The sequence below is a fragment of the Mchenga conophoros genome, linkage group LG20 (genome assembly GCF_057382185.1).
Source record: "Mchenga conophoros isolate Kocher_MC1m ecotype Shallow Benthic linkage group LG20, M_conophoros_male_GT1.1, whole genome shotgun sequence".
In the NCBI taxonomy this organism is placed as follows: domain Eukaryota; kingdom Metazoa; phylum Chordata; class Actinopteri; order Cichliformes; family Cichlidae; genus Mchenga; species Mchenga conophoros.
Window position 1 is genome coordinate 29,588,873 of NC_140545.1, and position 17,035 is coordinate 29,605,907.

The 17,035-nt window shown below is 40.7% G+C and overlaps 1 protein-coding gene across 3 annotated transcripts in view; it reads left to right on the top strand.

The window, feature by feature from the left end:
* The first annotated feature begins 328 nt into the window (after window positions 1-328).
* Window positions 329-17,035, top strand: part of lima1a (LIM domain and actin binding 1a) — a 28,176-nt gene continuing 11,469 nt past the window's right edge. The window contains exons 1-4 of one of the 3 annotated variants that reach the window (XM_085259462.1): window positions 329-418; window positions 7,275-7,461; window positions 9,639-9,684; window positions 13,925-14,344. In XM_085259462.1, the coding sequence (XP_085115588.1) occupies window positions 7,337-7,461; window positions 9,639-9,684; window positions 13,925-14,344 (591 nt within the window). In that variant the 5' untranslated portion in view covers window positions 329-418; window positions 7,275-7,336. Of the gene's footprint in view, window positions 419-4,653; window positions 4,875-7,274; window positions 7,462-9,638; window positions 9,685-12,923; window positions 13,107-13,924; window positions 14,345-17,035 lie in introns of those variants that run through there. The other 2 variants (XM_085259461.1, XM_085259463.1) reach the window with 2 other exon arrangements.

The window sequence follows — 17,035 nt, forward strand, 5'->3', positions numbered from 1 at the left end:
AGGTAAAAAAAAAAGAAAGAAAAAGAAAAAGAAGAAGGCGCCTTTGTTCAAGTCTGCTGCTCATTTGAGGTATTAACAAGTTATGTTAATATTGTCTTTACATTAAGAGAGGTGTTGTGACTTAATTTAATCTTCTAAAAGTATTACAGCTACTGACTGTGTTCTTATTTTTCTTGCTATATTGTATATTTATTTATTTATCTTTCTGGTAATAACTTGTATTATTATTATTATTATAACCTCAGAACAGCTTGATCCAGATATCAGTCCGCTGTCTGGCGGAACGATACTATTCAGCCAATTAGCGCGGATGAAAACTGGGTTAATTGAAGCTTTGTTGCGCCTTTTGTGAAATGTGAGCGGTCCCTGAGGCTCAGGTGAGAGTGAGTTCCTGAAAAGAGTTCCCGTAGAATCTCAGGTGAGTGTGAGAAATTACAAAGAGAAAAAAAAATAGTGCAGACGAAGCAAATGAGTCAGCAGGAAACGTGCGTAAACAGGACTGAAACACCGAGCTGCTTCATGTCCAGACAGACCTGTGAGTCAGTTTTCACCTGAGCTGTACCTGTTTCAAGGTCCTGGGAAGACAACCTGTCTTACCTAAGCTAACCAGCTGGTGTTGTGGGAAATGTTAGGTCGGGTCGACCAGGAGATTGGCTTATGTGGTTCTAGATATTATCTGCTGGATGTGAACCATATCCATAGCTCCTCGTGACACCAGGACACGTGACAGTGGAATTTAAAAATATTCTAGCTTCTGTATTCTTAATGATAACTATCAGTTAATGATGATAATGAGATAAAAACACACATTCAGGATTTTTAAAATTGTGTGTCCTCCTTTTCATGTCAAATTGTCTTAAATCAGCTTCACCTGTCCAGTTAAAAATTAATAAACTCAAAAGAGCGATAGCAACACAAAACATTATTTCAGAGGTGATAAAATAAACTCAGAATAAACAAATCTATGGAAACAGATTTGTATCATATGAAATTGATATTAACATAAGATTTTGTGACAATCTGATTGCACCCAAACAGGGTTTTGTAAAGATGTTTCCTAATGTTTGGACTATAAAACAATGATCAATGTGATAAAGAACACAGTTGTTTTTTTTTGTTTTTTTTGGAATAATAAACTGAAGCGAACATGTGGAAAATATTTCAGTTAGCTCGAATGTGGCGCAATTACAAAGCGCTGTCAGTTTGGTTTGATTTCTCGGCATAAATTGCATAAAAGGATATTTTCAGTCTCTACAAAGTTCCTCCAGAGCCAGTGAAACATCAGGCTGCTGTTTATGGTTTTTCTCATGTCATGAAAAAGGTTGTTTTAATGTGTAACATCTACTCGACTGTGGGGAGGGCTGCACCAGCAACCTTTTGTAAAGAAATAAAATCAACACTGAGCAGAATTGAGTTCAGGGTACTGGTGCAGACTTCACAGCAGTCCCAGTTTCTCATGTGACCCTGTGGGGAAAAATTGCCCTGCTAAGTCCTATTGAGGCTGTAGATATTATAACATGATGGGAAGGGGAGGTTTCTTCCTCCCTGATTGCAGCAATCTGAATAAAGCAGTAGTGACAGGAGGCTCATCGATGATCAGATCATCAGGATAAATGACAAACTGAAGCTGGATCAGACAGGATCCTCATCTGGGAGGACGTCTGTGTCTTGTGACGCGTTTAAACTGGTTTCTGATTAATAAAAGACGGCAGTCATCTTTTCTCTTTCCTAATGACACGCTGAGTCACAACACAGACGCTGATCTGTGCGATGGTTTCATATCTGAAGAGGAGTGTGTGTCTGCTGACACTGACATTTCTGTGATTGCGTCTGTGCTCAGTGAGGTAAAGGTATCGAGCGTTACTGAGCACAGACAGACTTAAATCTGCTCTGTGGGTCTGCTGTTGATAATTAGAGAGGCATTTTATCAGAAATGGCAATACGGTCCATGATGTTGTCTTTGGATCTCTTGTCTTGTCTGGCAAATGATTCAGAGTTTTAAGAACAATGTCTTTACGTAATTTTGTGTCGCATTAGTCTTACAAAATCTTTTATTGTGGAAAAACTTGTCAAAATTTTCTGGTATTAGCCAGGAGAAACAGTGCAGTTTCACTACAACGATTTGTGTTTGGGCATGAATTTTTCACTTTTTTTTTTTCCTCACCTGGACGAGATATTTCTTCTGTCTGCTCCCATATGTACTGCATCATACCCATGCACACAAAGTTCATAATTTTCACTGTTAAATGATGAAAAAGTCTACATTTAGAGGTTGGAGAGATATGTTGTGATGCAAAAAGTGCAATGTTTTTTCATGACTCTTCAATGTTTTGCATTGACGCTGGGATGGAAGAAAACATCAGTTTACGATGAGGTGTGTGGTTTTTGTGGTAAGATCCCAAAGACTGTCACTCTTTGTTTGCATGACCCTTCCAAGTTTACAACATCGAGTGACTTAACAAAGTCTGCAATGATTCAGGCTTAGTAACCTCACTGCAGGTGAGCCACGTGTTCTTTCCTGTATGGACGTTTTGGAAGTTTTTAAAAAGTGCTTTGATGTAATTTTATTTTTGTTGTTTAAATTATTACACCTTTCTTCTTAGCTCAGCTTCAGCTACTTCTGTCTAAAGCTTTCATCTCCCGGCCTTTCCCACATTTTCTTTGCTGACCTCTTTCTTTGAATAAGTACCTGCGCTTCCTCATTCTACCGCCAGGTCTTCTAGTCCTTTCGTCTTTCCAGTTTCTTGTCCGTATAATGTGATGTAAAGAAGTATCTAGGCAACTTGATAACCGAATACAGCATTGCAGGGAAGCCATAAAAATGGGTTAATTTTTAATTACCAGTTTGCCAGCAGCACAAACACCAGTTGCATGGGCATGTGTTAGTAAGAATAAAGACTAAATGCTTTTCTTTTTAGCCCACATTTACCAAGAGCAGGGCTCCTCAACATTTTGAGGACAGAGTAGCAATTTAAATACCCAACTTATGCATCATTTCTGTGTTGTGGTTGCTTTGCAGTTGTGATTTTGTGTGTGTGTGCATGTTTACAGTTTTATACCATTAGTGAGGTTTCATTTCTTCACAGCAGCTGTGTTTGTCAGTGTTGGGAAAGTTTAGTGAGTTACTGTAAGTAGAACAAGCTGGAGAGAAATGGATCTGTGGCTCTGCTCTGAGCTTCCTGGTGAAGAAAATTAAAAGTGGTAAATGATTGAATACACTCGAGGGCCTTCATTCGCCTGCAGGCTGGAGTTTATTTAGAGGTAAAATAGGAAAACTGACAGCGATCAATTGTTCTAAACGGATTTTGTTGAAGTGAGACTTCCCTGAAATAACTTCCTTATCTTCTTGTTTCATTGTTAGTGCTGTGAATTGAAAATGAAAGTTTGCGTGCATGTTAAAGTCATTATTATTCTATTGTTTTCTGTCTCAGCAGGTGAAAATCAAAGTAGCTTTGTAACCTTTTGAATTTCTCTAGAATCGTACATGCAGGAGTTGTTGGGAATTTCTAAGGTAAGACAAAGTCAGACCCACATCCGTCATGTGTTTGGGATTAGCCCCACTGTTAGGAAGTGACACTGATGGAGCTGGAAGTCTTTAGGGACACCACGAGGATGAAGTTTAATCATCCCAGAGGGCCTCTGTGTAATGTTCTACTCCCTAATAGGTCTCCTAATCACGTTTTTCAAACAAAGCTGGAAAACATTAGTTTAAAGGATGTCATGAATTCAGTGGAAATGTAAAGTAACGTGACAATCTTTGTTTATTGATCAATGCTCAGACAAAAATAAGTCTCGATGAACTTTTTGTTGTAAACTTTAGAGAAGAAACAGATTATAAATTGGTTTACAATTGCAGATTAATCCATAATGAAAATGGTCGTCCAGTAATGGTTCCAATATACACCAAGTGTGTCAAAAAATTAACCCCTGCTGCAAAAAAAGCAGTTGCAATCACCAATGGCAACAGTCTCCCTTAGTATTACCAAAACCCTAAAATATTCAAAAAACCATGTAGAGGAAGATGAAGAGCCCAAAGTCTTCACTCATTCAGACTCCCTGAATCTAAAGTTCTTTAAACCATCCTCTAGACCCGAAATTGCAGTTCCTCAAACGGCCACCAGAGGCTGGCTGCAGAAGTGAGTCAGCTTCCACAGACTGCTGTGTTAAAACCTCCAGATCTACAGAAGGAAGATTAAAGGCGTCTTCTGCCTTTTCCAGCCTCACTGCTGCTCTGTGCACAGCTCCTGTTTGTGTTCAAGCTTTAGTTATTTGTTATTGGTGTTGCTGCTTGGACTGACAGCTGGATGCAGACGCAGATCGTTTTCTTCCCAAACAACATTTCTACTCATGTTAGTTTGTTTTTCTTTCTCCTTTTCGTTTTATTATTTTGATGCATCTCTTCCTTTTTTTCATTCCATACTCCTTTTCCTCCTCGGTGAAGTCAGCGAGTAATGTGAATGAGTCACATCCTCTAATGTCTTGACCTTGTGAGAAAGTGGGCAGCCAGGAGTCACTCAGATTCCAGGAATCCAGTGTGGGAATCCCCCCCCTCCTCCTCCCCCTCCTCCTCCCTCTAGCTTGTCTGCCTTGTCGTTCGACCCACAGCCTTGCTGGTTTCACATACCTTCAGTTTGCTTTATACTGCCATTGACACAGTGCTGTTGATCAGCAGGGGAGGGGAAGCTCATACCTGCCAGGTGGAAGTGAATCTTGCTTCTTATTGGCTGAGAGGAGTTAAATAGGAGTGGTTAGTCTCCTCCTACTTCCCTTTCTTTTCAAAAGCACGAATGAAAGCAGCTGGGAAGTGAAAAGAGAAGGAAATTTTCAAGCAGTGGGCTTCTGAAACAGCTGAGTCAAAACGCAGACAGTCACAGGTTGGTGGTTTTATTTTAAAACTTTTTTTGTTCTGAAGTTTTCTACAATTTCAGTGATTAGGAAGGAAAATGGCAGATTAAACTGTGTCAACTTTCTGTATCAAATTTAAAGGCGAGCATCACTGTGGTCTTTGTACTTGTGAAGTTTAAGGTCAGACATCTGGCCCCCCTCTTATTTTCACCTCAGTTTAACTCTGTTCTTTTTTTTTGTTCTCAACTGTTTTTATTGCTAAAGTTCAGCTTTGCATGGGCCGCCTCTGTTTTACAAGCTGCTTTGTTTGTCATCTGGCAGCAGCAGTGGTGACCTGAAACGCTCTGGAGTCGCTATCGCCCCTCATTTGTATTTTAGCAGGGAGCGCTGTGATCACATGACGTGACTGCAGCATCAGGCTAGACTAAATCCAGTGGTTTAACATTTGACTGTTATCACCTCAGTAGGGTGGCGGGATGCTGCTTTTGGACTGTTTTGTTGGGTGTCTTTGAGTTTTCGAGTCACTGCTGGGCAAAACATGACATTTAAAGACATCATAATAAGGTCGACCCTGTTATTGTTGGGTCTACATTACAGTATAAAGCACCTTGAGGTGACTGTTGTTGTGATTTAGTGCTGTATAAATAAAATTGAATTAAATCAGGTTGATAGTCGCCCTCACTTTTCTGACTTTTTAATGTAGTGCTGTGGAATTGTTTCAGTGTATTCGTTCAGAAGTCTAAATCGCCTCACACCAGACTGTGTCAAGGTTAGATCAGAGAATTATAATCAAAGTTACTGGAAATTCACTTAATCATCAATATTTTTTTTTTCTTTTGTCAGTTTAATAAAGCTCCTTTTTTTTTTTTTTTTTTTTTTTTCATTACTGTTATTTTAATATTGACCAAAATCAATGTGATTGGTGGGTTTTTGCCATATTTAAGCTGCCCTACATTTATTCATTTCATTTATGTGACATTTTTTTAAATTTTGGTTTAATTATTAATCTAATTATTTGTTAATATTAGCATAAGATCTGAATCATTGAATCATTAAATGTAGGAAAGTTCTTAGTTTATAATGACTGGGGAAATGAAACAAGTGATTCTAAATAAGAAGCAACAGGTGACTCATGTTTTGGTAATGATGTCACAAGTTTGATGGTTTGAACCTGAATGGGTTTTTGGATGATTGGAAACGATGCACGCTGTATCAGTATTATGGGATGGGCCAGGCATGACCCAAGCAGTCACTGCTGAATTCCGACAGGTTTTTAAGTCTAAGCTGATTTGGGAATGAAAATGATAATTACCCACATCCCATTGTTGCATCTTGGAGCACCTGCACCAGTTGTAGCAGCAGGAGGACAGTGATGGAGTCGCACTAACTCCTGTCTTCACTTATATAAATGCGTCTACAACTGAAAAGGGCCTTCAGTTTTCTTTCACTTGGAACTTGTAAAACAAATTTGGTATGAACATCTCGTGAATTTATGTATTTATACTGGTTCATAATGTGGTTTCGGGCAGGTTGTTTGTGTCTGTCTGTAAAGGTGGTACCATTTACCTCTAATTTCTTTTATAGTGAGTTGAGCCTAGTGTCCCTTAGTGTTTATATACAAATCCCAGGTTTCTTTGGGTGTTGCTTAACAGTTCCAGTTACACTCAACAGTGTTGCAGTAATGCACAAACCTTTCCTAATGTGGCAACATCCCACTATAGTCCACCTGTTGAGTGATGTAGAGACCCCCAAGGGGGCTGCGTCACCAGTCTCATTCTTTCATTCATCCAGAGCATGGATAGCTCTCTCGGATGACTGTTATTAGCGGTGAGGTGCCGTTACGGCTGCATGCAGTCACATGCCCACGGCCTTCAGGCTGTGATGTTGCAGAAGAGGCAAGCAGGTATAGACGTGTGTGTCTGTGTTTCCTGTGAAAGGGAGCGTGTGTACAAGAGGGTTTTTTTTTTTGTTTTTTTTTGTTTTTTTTGTATTGCAGGCGTATCGGTTGTTTTTTGTCTGCTGGTAGTCGCCCCTGGCGTTCAGTCAGAGCAGGGAACAGATGGTCAATGGCTGTGTGACGCGGTCTATTGACTTTCTGACTCAGATGCAGAGGCCGCTCCGTGCTGCAGTGGTAACATGGACCAGCTGTGCAGTGTGACAAAATGTATTGATTCTGTGTGAAGTTTTACACATGAACAAACTGCTTCCCTTGATATAAAAGCCTGTATTTAAATGCTCAGACCCAGACTGTTTTTAGCACCATGAGATGAGTGTCATAAAAATTTGAATGCACAGGAAGGGTGTTCCTCTGAGCTTGATTTAGAGTGGCGAAAGGAAGCAAAGCTGGCACCAGACGACGCGCTCGTTTGCCTTAGCTCAGTGTTTAATTGGCTGAAGGTGCTCCTTCTATTTGTGTCCCCTCCTCTCAGAGGTACGACTTGTGTTCCTGGAAAGCTGACAGGCAGACCGATCACTCAGACCTACAGCAAACATGGCCTCCGTTGCACCGTTCAGCCGCAGGCAGTGGGCATCCCAGTCGCTCAGGGTCACCGCCAAAGAGCTGTCAATCGTCTCTGCCCGGGGTAAAAACACCGCCATCGCAGAGCGCTTCTCCAAGTAAGTCCAACCTTAAGTTTAATAATTTACCAGCAGCCACTCAGCAGATCTGTCTTGACTTTTTACACTTCAGTTTTCTGCTCTCGTCATGAGCACAAATTAGGTCATAGGTTTCCTCTCAACGTTTTCTTGCCATTCAGCTTTTCTCAGTTTCCCGTTTTCTTGAAAGATGTGACTATCACATTGTCGACCTTTTACGAATTGCTCCAGTTTCACTCATCCTGTCTGGTTTTCAGACTTTACAGAGTAAAACGGGATCAGATTCTTTATGGAGGCCCCTCACCATTCAGGGCATCCCCCTTTACCGCATATCAAGTGACTAACTTGGAAAATGAGACAATGCACGGTAGTTGATCAACTTGACCACTAGGTGATAGTAGTAGTCTGTCAGTTGGTGGGGAATATGCAGGTTTTTGTGTTTTTCTTCCTGATTAACATTAATTGTGTATTTAACACTTATCCTTACTATGCACAAAAACAAACTTTTAAGCCATTGAACTCTGCAGCCCTCTCACATCTAAAGACAGGAGACCTTGCAGGGTCACTCTTTACGACAACCTCCTGAGATGGTTTTCCATCATGCTGCTGGTGTAAATTTACATGAAGAAAACTGCTGATCAGCTGAAATGGGAGAAGCTTTTGGTTAGAGCTGCCCTTTGTGTGTGCAGTGGGTCAAAAGAAAAAGAAGACACTGTAGACACAGATCAGATAAGGAAGTGAGTGCATTTACAAGTTGTTGACAATCTTCATGCGAATGAACTTCACTATTTGCAAGAGCCATGACGACAAAAAATGAACATAATCAGGGGTTGGCAGGTAAATGAAACCTGAAATCTGCTCTGCAGCAGGCGGAGGAGACCCACTTGGGAATAAGTCCGACCACCTGCCTCGATTTGAAAGCAAAAGTTCATATTACATGAGCTATCATATTATCTTGGCAGCTGGAAATGAAGAATGTCATCCAAATTAAGTCTATGGTGGCATTATCATTTCTCCATAAATGTTTGCAGTGTCTCATTTTTTTTTTCCTTACCAAGTAGGAGTGGAAAAAACAAACAAACCCACATAACCAGCAATGTAAAATCTAGTCTTTAGGTTCTGTTAGCAAAACTTAAATATTCAGTGCAGGACTCAAGAGTCGGTCTTTAAAGCTGGCTGTTGTCCTCATTGATTAGATACAATGTCTCTTTTTGCTGTTGGCTCTGTGCAGAAACAGCCACATCTGGCTTATTAGTGTTAATGTTTCCTCAGCACAGCTGAGAGGCTTTGAGCCAAACTTAATTTGGACTCACTGTCCCAAACATGATTTTTGTCTCCGGGTAGAAACACCTGTGAAGGACAGCAGTGGTTCAGCTACGAACTGGCCGTGTTTGTTGTCAGTTTGGGGCTAAAATGTATGGTGCAGCCAGTCTGAGGCTGAAGATCTGAAGCGTTGAACAATAAAAAGTGTCGACTGTGGAGAATTTTGTATTTTTCATACCACATTTATTCATATTTGAACTTTTCCGGCGAAATCCGCTGCCACTGTTTTCCCTGTTCTTGCCTGCTTGTCAACAAATCAACTTTCTCCTGACACACACAAGAAATGAGAAATTAAGCAGAACGAGTCACTTGTTAAAACTTGTAAACCTCTCAGCAGCAGACACATTAATATAAGACAGAGATTAAGGACCATAATTCCCTTTGTTTAACAGGGCAAATGATGAGAAGATGAAAATGATTAGTTTCACTAATTGTGTGATGATGTTTGCTCTGTTGAAAGGATTAGTTGTGGGTTATTAATTGATGGCTTATATTAATGTATACAAGTCACATACTTTTTGCTGCCATCCAGACTTGTAAATTCCTGCTGGTTATCGGGGTCTCAGAAACAAAACAGGAAATGAATCTTCAATCAATTAAAATACTTTATCTTAAATAAAACCTGGCCAATAAAATCTGTTTCACTCTGAAACAATGAATCCACTCCCTCTGTGTACTTTTTGCAAGACGACACGTGATGATGTTTTTCCAAACAGTTTTACTTTAACACATTAACTAATTTATTGTTTTTGGAGAGAAGCGGGAACATTTATTTATTTTTCTAACGAATTTCCTGGGAAGCGGTTCTGCTTCTTCCTCACTGGGCCTCATCCTCTCAGTTATTGTTTATCTGAAGCAGTTTTTGTCCTCCACAGGTACCAGATGGCAGCAGAAGAGGGCAGCATAGAGAAGAAGAAAACGGTGCGTACATTCAAATTCACTCCTGTGACGATTCGTTGCTTCCCAGCGGTGGAAGAAGTGTTTTCTATCATGGCCTCAATACTTGGCCTCAAGTTAAATTTCAGAATTAAAAACAAAGTGCTTCACCCTCTCCACCCTAGTAGTCCCTGCACCAGAACCACCAGTATCTATCATTAAAACACAGCCTGCTGCCATGTTTAGACCTGCTAATTAATGCTGCTGCTGCCGTTAACACAGACGCACAGAAGTCGAACTCCATTCAGTGAGTCCTGTATCCCAAACGTGCCACATTTTTTAATCTGAAAAGCTTCGACACTTTCTATTTTTAATTCACAGAGGGGAAAACTTCACCCATCAGCAGCATCTCATTCCCCATATTCATACGAGTATAAACTACTGCGTAGACCCACATGCTCTGCTGCATCATTTCTTAACATTTTCCCAAAAACTATGTGGACATGCACAGACCAAACCCTCGTTCTCTCTCAGAATTTGGAGTTCAGTGACCTCACTTGCTCTTTGTTTACTCCGTTTCTGTGTGGAAATCTCGACTGTAGTAATGTGACTCATTCTGAAAGCTGATTAAAAGCCTTATTAAGGGAACTCCAGCTGTCAGCTAATAACAGAGCAGTTGAAAGGATAATATTTGGCCTTTCAAATGCAGTGTTAAAATATAAACCCTAAACTGCTCTCAGTCTGGCGGAGACTCAAATAACTGCTTGGAGACGATAATCTTGGAAACATCTCCAGCATGCAGCAAGCTCCAGCAGTGAAATTATTCTGTTATTGCTTTGGGAATCAGCTGTTCTGCTGCACTGATAACAAGGAGCCTCCGTCACACCTGGTCAGCGTGGTGACTCGGGCCCTTTCCACACACGGGAAGCCTTTTCTACACTTTTGACCCCTTTGTTTCTTTTAAGTCATTGAAAATGAAGTAAAAAGTAAAAACCTTCTAAGTAACTCTGACATTTTTTGTTCTTGCAGCATCAGAGGTGTATGTCTCTTTAGTGTAAGGGCATTTTCTGTAGTGGTGGATGTGAACCAAATATTGTTTCTGTTAATCTTATTATCTGCAGTTTGTACATGCTTTCTCACAAACGCACACGTGTTGTTGTTGTAGTAGTAGCACCACACTGCCTGTCCAAACATCACTCACTTCTTCCCCTCTCAGCTGTCTTAGTTGGCCTGATAATATTTTCTTGCTCAGCTTTGATGCTGCTGTCGTCATGATTTGTCACTATATAAAGAAAATAGAATTAAACTAGGCTTCTGATTGGCCAACATTTCTGTAGAGTTGGTTAAATCATCACCTGTTGCTTTGTAATTTTTGTTTAGATGTGGATGGAGCTATTTTTCACAATGTATCCTTGTAGGTGGGATGTTTTTTTTAGAAAGTAAAGTGGAAAACACAGATGTAACTGTGGACGTAGCTTCAGGTTAAACGGGCGGCTTTATACGTCGGTCACTCTTTGCTTTGAGTTTACTTCTTAACCAAATTAAAGGCTCATTAAATATCAAATCAGAGCCACTTTTTACAGCAGGTCTCAGTTACTGTGTATATCATGTGGGTTAGTTCTGCAAGACTTTGGTTTGAGCTACCTGGTCTTTTTTTTCTTTCTGTTTTTGTTTTAAAGTTCTTGTAAACAGTATCAGAAAAGTGGATCCAACTACATGGTCACTATGTTAGGGCCACGACTGTGAAACTGCTTTATAACTACGTGCAGCCAGAGGATTTATATAAGCAAAGTTTTCTTGTTGATCCTCATCAATACAAAGAAAACTCTGCTGCCTCTAAAACCTTAGACCCTCCTGTGCGATGAGGTCCAGAGAAGTGATCGGTCCGTAGGTGGTGGGTTTTGCTGATCTCCTCTCTCACACCTTCCTAACCCTGAAAACTTGAGCTTAAACCTGAAGTTGCCTTGTAAAGCCCAAACCCCGCCCCCTCTCCCTGGTATTTTCTACCAGGTTGCAAAACATCTCATCATTAAAGACAATCTTGCATTCCTTCCCCACGTCAAACTTCTCAGGGTGTCAAATCTGTTGTTGTTGTTCGTGTAAATGCTGAATGGCAGTTCTGTAGAATTTCTCTGGCAATCCCTCATTTCCTGAGAGGAAGACTGGAGCTAAAGGTGTTCCTATCAAATCCAATCTCTAAACTAAACATCAGATGTAGATACCAGCCCGGGAGGCTTATCAGGAGATTGGTATTTATCCAGGTTCAGGCTCTGTGCAGTTCTTTGTGAGAGTTTTTATTTTTTAAGGTTTCCACCTCCCTCCCCTTTACCTTTTTCACATTTCCTGTCTTTATTTTCCCTCCTTTCCCTCATCGACTGTCTGTTTCTGATTTTCTCTCCCTCCTTCCTTACCTCCCCGCCCCCTCACCCTTCGCCCCCTTCACTCCCTCTCCTTCCTTCCCTCCTTCCTTTCCTCTGTGTCATAGAAAGGGGGGGTGGGCTAGTTGCTTCATTCTGCTTCATTCTGATCACTTCTCAAGCCTCTCACATCTGGGACAGCCTGTAGCACTTCCAGCCGGTCAGCAGACACCAGCACACACACACTTTCACAGCATTTTCAACCGGACAGCCAGGTCGTCTGCCTCACACTCAGGTTTTTGACACACACACACACAAAAGGAAAAAAGTTTTTCTAGCTTTCTTTTCAGCTCCAGGTTTATAGATGCGCATGCAGAGCAACTCACGGCTCTTTTGTCTTTCATGCAGGACTTCCTGTTTCCTTTTCATGTCTTTTCCTTTTGTTACCTAGCTCAGACTGTGCACACTCTGCTTGCAAGAATGCGAACATGTAGTTTAATGTCAGTGCAGATGCTGTTTGATTTAGTTTAAATGTTTTTAGCGTCATTCAGAAATCGGAGAGTCAAAGTGGCGTGTGTCCAGCATTGATGGAATTTATTGACTAAACTAAAAACAGACTGAGAGCAGCTAGCATCCCTCAGTGGGAGTCTCCTCTGCCAGAGCCTCAGAAATTGTGAGTCATCATAGTTTGTTGTGTGATTGTTTGTGTGGTTGGCAGTAAAAATGAGGGTTATCTTCTCTGTGGTCTCTGCTGTGTTTGAATTCTTCACCCAGCAACCTTTTCATCTCATTGCATCTGCACGATACACAAAACTAGAGCTGGTTAACTCTCAAAGTTAACCAGCAAGGCATGGATGGGAGGTTTTGTGAAATGTATGCATGCAGACTTTAATTAGATTGCATTGTAATGTTTTGCAGTGAACCATGGAGTATTAAGATTTCCTGCTGCAGAAGCCTGAAGGCAGATACTTGGTGCCCAAAGTGACGATAAAAACGTCTGAAATGACAGATAAGAGCTGGACTAACTCGTGTTTAGAACAACCGTCATAGATAAACGAGGCATCTGAGTCTTAAATGACCAAAACAACAGAAAGCTACAGCTACAGTCGGGTCAGTCCCAGGTTCTTGTAGTTCTTGTATCTCTTCATTCTCGTGCATTAAAGTCCAGCTCATTGGGTGATTTATTTACTGAGTGGAAACATTTTTACTGCTAATTCATTTTTAAGCAGACACTCAACAGGTTTTCTGATTCAAGATTCTTAACATATAGAGTCTATATTTGTTTTTGTGACATTTTTCAGTAAATAATATAAATTAATAGACTTTTTATGCTTAAATCAGTTTTTTAGGCTCTTGTGACCTGGAGGCTTAAAGCCAAACTCGTCAGGTGATTTAACAGTTGATTAATTTGCACAAACATCAGACGTATTCTAGCGTGTACTCCCTCTAAAAATGTGATGCTACACTTGTTTTGAATGGTTATCTGGACAAAAATTACACTTGAAGCTTACCATCAGGTGACTTTTTTTTCCCCAGGACTTTCTTACAATAACAGAAAACTGCACTTGCACTGCAGCGCATTACAGACTTGTGCATCTGACCCACATCGAGTTGTCTTTTCAGATATGAATCTTTTCTTGTTTCCTGACACACAAACAAAATATGACAGCAGAAAGGTTTTGGATGTATAATCAGAAATGCTCTGTATTGTTTGGAAATATGTTTCAGTCTTTGCATATCCAATATTTTTATGTCCATATCTTGTTTTGTTTTTTGAGGATGGGAGGAAAATGAACCTAGATGGTGTTAATTAAATTGACATTGAGATAAAGAGTCTTAAGATTTATTGAAACTAACAGTTATAAAACTGTTTTACCTTTGATGCTACAGAGGTAAAAAATTTAACCGAGTGACTGTTTCCTGTTCAGGTTGTGGAAGCTCTACCCTCGACACTGTGTGGCGGGAACCTGAGTGCTTTAAAGAAACGCTGGGAGCAGCAGCAACAGCAGGAACCGCCGTCCATCCAGAGATCCCAATCTCAGGCCCCTCTGACTCCAGTCAGCACGTTACCAGGCTCCAGATCTGCACCTTCATCCCAAATCAAGCTTCAGCAAGACTCCCTAAAAACTACAGTACTCTCACAGGACCAGGATACAGAGATCCAGGTTCACAGAGTAACCAGAGAGACCAGCCAGGACATGACGGACATGGAGGCGAAGCCCAGCAGAGATTCAGAGGAGCAGGAGGGAGCGGCGGCATCGGCAGCTGAAGTGCCCGAGTGCGAGAAGCCCAGCATCCCCCTCAACAGCCTCAAGATGATGTTCGAGAAAGGAGAAAGCCCAGAAAAGGCAAGTACTGCTTCTCTGTGAGTTTGCCCTCATTTCAACTTTTAGGCGTTTCTGTTTCAGTGAAATATATTTTTATTTTCAGTCTTAATATAGAAACTTTGTAAGTAGAGTAAGCTGTGGAATAAAATCTTCATGAGTACCTAGTTTAGCTTCGTGTGCCTTCCTCTGATGAAGCATCATACATTAAAATGAATCAGAAATTGAGAAGATAAGTTAGTAGTCTGGGCTTCCTAAAACTGTCCACTTGTTCTCAAAGAAGTCAGATCCCCCCCAGTGCCGTCATGCTGATAGTCACATGGTGTAGCCCCACTTCACATCCTCCTCCTTTAAAAGAAACACACACTCAGCTGACTCGCACATTTCTCTCTGCAAAGATCCCTGAGAGATCTCTGCTTCGTGCTCCCCGAGGCAGCTAATTGTTGTTTGTGGAGCATAAAAGTCGAGGAATTTGACGTCCAGTCATGCATCAGCTCAAGGCGTGTAAAATGAAAAGTGTTCGTACTCCAAAGTGTGGCACATTAACAAGAGCCACGCTGTTTCCTCAATAGAGAGCGACCATTTTATGACGAGCCACTGTGAGGCTTTCAGAGGTGGACTGATGAGTCCGAACTCGATGTGCTTTACAAATTTAAATTTGGGGTTTAGCCTTTAACTACCGTGACCTCCCAGTTATGTAAATGTAAAAATACTGAAATAAACATGACCACTTATAAATACACCAGCAATAATAAAAGTAATAGTTAGAAATTCTAAAATACAAATACTAAAAAAGACAAAAAACGGTTAAAATAATAAAAATACTAATATAACAAAAACACTTCTAGTTAAAGGGCTCATTACAAACTGGAACAGTAATTAAAAATGTGGTGATTAGACACTAAATATGGAAAAAAAACTTCATATGTGTGAGCTAATGAGTGCTTTAATAGTGGTGAGTTAAATATTTAAGACATGACCACATAATATTTATTAATAAAGATGTGGAAATGAAAGCATGTATGACCTTCTCAAGAACGCCACTAGAAAGGGAGGAAAAAATTCATTTAGACACGGTATGATTAAACGGCTTACTTGGAAATAAAAGCTGTGTCCAGCTCCCGGGGGGGCAAATACACCAGGACATAGGAAATTTTGAGACATCTGGCTCTAAATATCAGAGAGATGAGATAAGATTTGATTTAGATTACTGGGGAAATAAGTGAGTCATCAGCATAACAATAAAATGGGCGTTAATAATGGGACCCAGTGAAAGACGTGTGCTCTGCAGTTCTTCTCAGTCCTACAAAATCAACAACTCCACTTACTGTTGATTCACTTTCACTCAGTTTTGACAGAGGTTCAATTTTTCTATTATTAAATTTGATTGTTTGATGTTTGTGGTGCTCAGTGGGAAGAAGACCTCAGTATTTAAAAATGTTACAAATGTATAAATTGTCATTAGGCCAGAAAGGATAAACTGTTGACAAAAAGGTGAAAATGGTGAATTTGTTGGCTTTCTTTGGTTTATTTCTTGTCATCTTGGTTACCCCAAGAGGCTTGGTTCTTCCCGAGGTTTCTTCCAGTTTTTCCTTCCCTTTATCTCCATGTGTTTGCTCTTTTTTTTTTTTTTTTTTTTTTTTTCTCTCAAGTTTCAGCTTTCGTGTTCATGCTGCTCCCAATGTTTGGAGGAGCAGGTGGACGGCTCAGTTTTCAGGTGATGCTAACATGCTTTAAAGCAGCGGTCCCCAAACTGCTTATGTCCGACAATATTTTCACAGACTGGTCTTTAAGGTGTCGCGGATAAATACAACAAATTAAAACCAGTACCGGTACCAAAAAAACGAAGATTTATTTCAAACACACGGGAAAAGATCCAGGGAAACAGAGTTGACGATAAAAACGATAAAAAAAAAAGATTAAAAACCATAAATTTCATACCCGAGCCGCAACTCTCGCGGCCTGGTACCTAACGATTCATGCACTGGTACCAGTCCGAGGCCCGGTGTTAGGGACCGCTGCTTTAAGGTGCTTCCATATACTGATTCTAATTCTGTTGTGAAATTGGACATTTTATAATGTAGGTCAGTGGGGATGAACTCCACCTTCAAGTGGCAATTTGAGGAAGTGCAGCTTTGGTTTTCAGTCCAGGAAGAGATTAAATTAATATCCAGGTGCCATTAATACAAATGAATGGCACCTGGATATTAAGGTCTTAATGTGGCACAGAGGAGGAAGATGCACAGATAATGCTGAGCAGGATTGACTCTCTCAGTTTTGGCTTAAGAGTCTGATTCTTCATGGAAACTTTTTTTTTTTTTTTTGTTAACAAAGGACAAAGAAGGGGTTGTAAGGAAACATGGGATGAAGAAACGTGCAGTAAAACGTGGCGTTTAAACAAAGACATCCGCCACTCTCCTCTCCACACCCGCCTCCTATGTGGGCTTTTAAAAAGTGAGATGAAGGAGCACTCTGGGGAGCTGGAGGGAAGGAGTCTTTTTATTGCTCGCTGCATAGTTGTCCTTCCAAAGGAGGGCTTGTTTGGGGAAATCCTCGAGCTGAAATACAGGATCTATACAGTTCTGTAGACACAGTGTCCGGGGCTTGTACAATAGGCTCCACTGTAGGGCCGAGGCGGGCTCTCTGCTTCTTTGTTGAGCTCCCCTTCACGGGGCAGATGATGTCATGGTGCAGCAGGCTGGCAGACTCATGACT